General features: G+C 51.8%; 1 protein-coding gene across 1 annotated transcript; it reads right to left on the reverse strand.

Annotated features, from left to right (window-relative positions):
• Positions 1-3053: 3053 nt before the first annotated feature.
• LOC120711294 lies at positions 3054-4591 on the reverse strand. Its single transcript, XM_039996759.1, has one exon. The coding sequence runs from the start codon at positions 4075-4077 to the stop codon at positions 3391-3393; it is 687 nt and encodes a 228-aa protein (XP_039852693.1). The 5' UTR covers positions 4078-4591; the 3' UTR covers positions 3054-3390.
• Between the last annotated feature and the right edge of the window lie 787 nt (positions 4592-5378).

Below are 5378 nucleotides of genomic sequence, written 5' to 3' on the forward strand. Positions count from 1 at the left end.
CAGGGAGCCGATACTTGGGTGGCAATGGGATCAAGTCATAGTCGCTTGGATATGGCTTGGAATAGCCGATCGCTTTTCTCTTGGGCAGGATGCCAAACTGGTCTCTCAGTATTGCACTGACCTGCTCCACACTAAGAACTCCTGGGGCCGATGGCACAGCACTGGGCCCGGTAGCGTACTTTGCCAGCCATGCTTGTTTCTCCGTGTCTGCTCCAGAAGCCCCTGGGCTTATCAACTGCACCGAGCGTGTTGGATTGACGCTGTCAGGGATGTATGCGCACGTGTAGCCGTACGGGATCTCCTTGGGTGGCTCGGTGAGGAACTGGCCTTCTCCAGGATCACCGTCGATCTTGTGAACGACATAGATCGGCGAATTTTGTTGTCCTGCTGCCGCGAGCGAGTAGGACACATTGGCGGCCTAGATTGCAGTGTAGCTTCCCCCCTGTGACTCCGCAGGATTGGTCCCGACGGGGAGTACTGGTTCTTGATCACCTCCTGGACAACGCGATGTGCCACGCGCTCAAGCTCGTTCACCAGGTTTTCTGAGTGCCGATGAAACGCATGAGCCACCATGTAGTTCATCTCCTAGCGTAGGGCCCTGGTGCGCTCCTCTGAAGGCACGGACAGGTCAACGTTGTCGAGAGCACCCTCTGGTGAGAACCCCTTCCACCTGATGCCATGGTTGCGGGTCCTCTCAAAAGAGCCGATGAGATCGGCTTCGAACTGAGCTTTGATCTCATCATATTTTAGCTTGTGTTCTGGAGTCAGCTCTTCATACGTGACAGGTTTGGTGACCGGCGGAACTGGTGCTTGGTCTTGAGCTCCTGCCATCTCTGCGGTGGGCGTTGTTGTTGATGAAGGTCCCACTGGGTGTGCCAGAATGTGTTGTCGGTCGAAACCCACCGGCGAGCAGCGACAGGCAACACGAAGAGCCGGGAGGTCGCCGGGGCGCTGGCAGGCCCTGCTCCCTCGTCGACGGGCCGCAATTCCGTCACGCGCCCGGAGATTTCGGAGAAAGTCGGGCGTGCCACCTGACCTATACCCAATCAGGAAGGTGTGAACGTGCTTGCAACGATTTGCCTGCATGCACAAACACATGAAAACATAAGTCCGAGCCGTGGTCGGCTCCCTGGGACGACTCTTGCATCGGCTTTAAAGAGCCGATCGAGTCCCAGTGTCAGATTGGATCTGCATCTATCCAGATATTGATAAATAAAGCAAATAAGTGTAAAGCTGCTTCAATTAAATCTAACAAATCTAGTCCACGATGGTAAAAGCTTCACTGCTAGATCGGAACATCCTACACGTCATTGGGCCTAGTGAACGTAAAAGATAACTAAACCATAACAAAAAACAGAGGCCTAAGAACTAGCAAAAGCCGATTCCCGGATCAATTCCCTGTTAAGACTAAAGCAAAGCATCTAACATGTCACCGGATCATCCAATCCGTTTGCAAGGCCTAACCTATCAGATATTACGCCAACTCTTAAGAATAAGAGCAAACCATAACAGATTAGATCTACTAAACGGAAAATAAGCAGGGTGTTGACTCCGTGCAACTAATTCTACGCAACAAGAACTAGCATAAGGTTGAAACACGACTGCACGAAAACAACATGATATTCGTAGATGATAAGCGATAAAGCACAATAGATCTACTAAAAGCCATGCTACGAACATCAGGATAACTAGCATTACTCGCCATCAAAAATACTTCAGTACGAGTAATGCCAAGGTAAAAGCAAGAACAATGCTGCCCTGATCGCAAGAAGCGATCAGGGCAGCATGGCGCTTATTTGGATGAAACCCTAGAATTAGGGGCGGCGATGTGCCGAGAATTGTTGATTGCGAGACGTGATGACGTTCTTCTTTCATGAATAACATAGGGTACATATTTATAGTTCGGAGACTTGGGAAACAATATAACCCTATCTTGTCCCGATCGGACTCTATCTCTAACCTTGAACAAAATCTAAAGATTCATGGCCCATGTGGCCCAAATGCTCACGCAGGAGCCGATTTACAAGCCTTCTTAATCTTCTGCTTTAAATCCATCTTGCTTTCGGCCTATAAATTAACTCTGTTAATTTATGGCGATAACAGTACTCTAAAGGCTCGTAGTTAGGAAAGTATGCTGACTTCATCGTTCGTACCTGCCGAGCTTGTCTTCTCCCGAAGTTCGAGCCCTTCTCCCTCACCATTGGCGACAGCCTCTACTTCATGGCTGCGGTGATGAGCTCCTTGTGGTCAAGCACACGTCTGAACGTTGTGAGCTCGCCGTCAATGTCGACTATGCTATGTTAAGTTGTCTGCTCTATATAAGCCCTATTTGGTTTAGTAGCGATAGGTACTGTAGCTAACTTTGATCATTAATTGTGTGTATTAAATAAAGGCAGTTTACAAAACTAACTCCACAATCCCTGCGCTATTTCGCGAGACGAATATAATGAGACATTTAACCACACGATTAAAGGATGGTTACTATTGCCAATCATAAATTAATTAGGCTCATTAGATTTGTCGCGCAAAATTGTACCCATCTCTAAAAAAGTTTTACAAATAAACTTCGTTTAGTACTCCATGCACGCAAGATTCCTTTCCTAGCGCAAATTGCGCTAGGAAACCAGGCCAATATAGTAGAGCAATGCGATGCGATGCAGAGTTATCTCATTAGCTACAGGATTGGATTGGTTAATTTGATTTTGTTTATGTCTGGATTGTGTTCGTATCATCATAACACATGGAACCTGGCTCTATGCTGTGCCATATTATTATTATCATCAGTGTCGTCTATTCTGCTTTGTTTCATGTCTAGGCGTTGTGCTGCAAAATCTCATCAGACCGGTGTTTGATTTTGCATTGTGATTCTAGTCATCTTTCTCAAGTTAGGCAAGCATCAAGTTGAGTTTCCAGAATTGTTTCACAGGGTATTAAAGTTTCGAGATGATGCACGGCAATACCATGACAAGTTCTTAAAGTGTGTGACCATGAAGCTGGAGCAGAGCATGAGAGACTGTTGGCCTCCTTGGTTGCAGAGGCTAAAGAAGCGTATGAAGAAGCTCATAGGACCAGCTGAAATAATTGCATCTGGATATACATATACATATATTTACATCTTTTCTTTTCTTCTTCTGTGTTTCCTGGTGATGAACATCCAACCAAATGAATGCAACAAACCACTTATCTACAACGTGAAGAAAACCAACCTATAGCTCCCAACCAAAGACACACCATGATCATCTATCTAGCCTCCAAATACTCCTTTTTTTTTTCAAACCACAAATTTATCCAAACTGCTAGCCATTAACACCATTTGATCAATAATCCCCTACGCTAATGCTAATTTGCTAAGTAATAGTAATGATGGCGCGCAAAGCAAATAATGAGATGTCATAGGCCCCTGGCGAGCATGGCCTGGAACTCCTCGGCCGACCGCTGGCTCTGCAGCCGCATGTCCTCCTTGAACTTCCTGATGAAGAGCTCCGCCCTGAGGTCCACCTCCCCCATCCCCTTCACCACCCCGAGCACGCCGCCTCCCCGCCCGGGGCTCCTCAGCAGCACGTTCCTCATCGCGCCGCCAACAGCACCCGCAGCGGCGGCGGCGGCCGCCCGTGCCTGCTGCTTGCCGCTGCTGGCGTCGGCGGCGCCCACGCGCGCGGTGGGCTTGCCGCCTGCGGCACGAGCGGCGGCGGCGTGCGCGACGGGTGGTGCGGCGGTCAGCTTGGCGTCGTCGCTGGTGCTGGGCTCCACCGCCCGCACGGCGCGGAGGGCGGCCTTGGCTGGCTGCTGCTGGTGGCTGTAGAGCTCGTCGACGTAGACCGGCGCGAAGCTCCGGCGATGCTGGCGGTGGTGGCACCACCGGCCGCTCTGCGCGTGCACGGACGACGACGTCGCGCGCCGACGGCCGTCGATCCCCCTGATGGACCTCCGGATCCTCGACCCAACGGCCGCGGCGATGCCGGCGCACTTGGCGCGCCACCACCGCCACGGCCTCCTGCGGCCGCCGCCCGGCCGCCCCGAGGCCGAGCGGTAGTAGGCGCCCTTCGTCGTCGCCGGCACGCCGCCGAAGCAGGACATGGTCTCGTCCCTGGCTGTGTGAACTGAAGCTACCTGGTCTGCAGCGGCGAGATCGCGTGCGCCTTTATGCAGGAGACGATCGAGCGATCACTGGCAGCTGATGAGGCGGAGGGAGCTGAGGTGAGGTGGTTTGCTATTATAGCGGGTCGCCGGGTCGCCGGCGCTGGCGTGCGGATTACGGCCGCGTCTGGTTGGAGGCAGCTGGGGCCTGGGAGGGAGAGGGAAGTGGCTAGCTTTCGGCGGTTGGGGCCGGTAGGACTCACGCAACCTGGTTGACCGCGCCGCGCTTTCTCGTTGGCGGTTGGATCGCCACTCCACTCGCATCTCCTTCCGCTTCGCTTTGCTTTGGTTGCGTGCGTTGCAGCTGGCCAGCTGCTGCTTTTCTTGTTGTGAGGATGACGATGAAGCTGGGTTGGGGGGCTTGGGGCTAGCTTGTTTCCTTGGGAGGAGCGGCGGCCCCAGGAATCCCGGGCAGGGCCGCAGGGGAACGCGTTTCTGGCTGCGTAGTCCTGAATCTGAATCAGCTGCCTGCCTGTAAACGTGAGCCTGAATTGCTTCAGATTCAACTTTTCAAAAAAAAGAAAAGAAAAGAAATTACTTCGGGTTTGGAGTTTATACAAGTCTTTGGTCGATCGTATATATGACATGGGCGACAATGAGAGATGAAATGCCTAAAGTTGCCTCTAAAAAGCGAGATCGGAACGTAGTTGCATGCGACCGGCCTTGATCACCTGGAATGGGTTACCCGTACTAATAACTTGTTGATTCTAGTCATCTAGTGTTCGCTCTTTGGATCGCTCCCATATGCCGGTGTGCTACGGCTCCATGGTATCCCGTGCACATCTGTGCTAGATGTCTCTAGTCCAGTGGACAAAGTACCAAAAAGTCGGGCCATTTAGATGGAGCACGCTCAAAGAAATTAGACCACCGCCAGATTCCTTCATCCTTAGAGCAAGTATTATAAGCGGTGAAAAGCTAACTAAGTCGTCCAATATAAAAGAGAGAGAAAGTAGAAGAGCCAAGGAAGCGAGCGAGTTGCAAGACGCTGGTTCAAGCGGATGGCGTGCACTGAGCTGCAGCTGCCCCAGCATTCGCTAGACTCTTATTGGCTGCCGCTCACGGAGAGCATTAAAGGATGGCGGGATCCATCACCACCGCTCCTCCGTTTGTGTGAGCTGGTGTTTTCTTATCGCCGGCAGCCAGCAAAATCATAAACCTTGCTCTTGGAACAAGCACCCGAGCACCGACCTCCCGAGGGAAGAGGGCACCACCGTACCCGCCTGTCCTCCAAAGCAAAGGAT

The sequence above is a fragment of the Panicum virgatum genome, chromosome 6K (genome assembly GCF_016808335.1).
Source record: "Panicum virgatum strain AP13 chromosome 6K, P.virgatum_v5, whole genome shotgun sequence".
NCBI lineage: Eukaryota > Viridiplantae > Streptophyta > Magnoliopsida > Poales > Poaceae > Panicum > Panicum virgatum.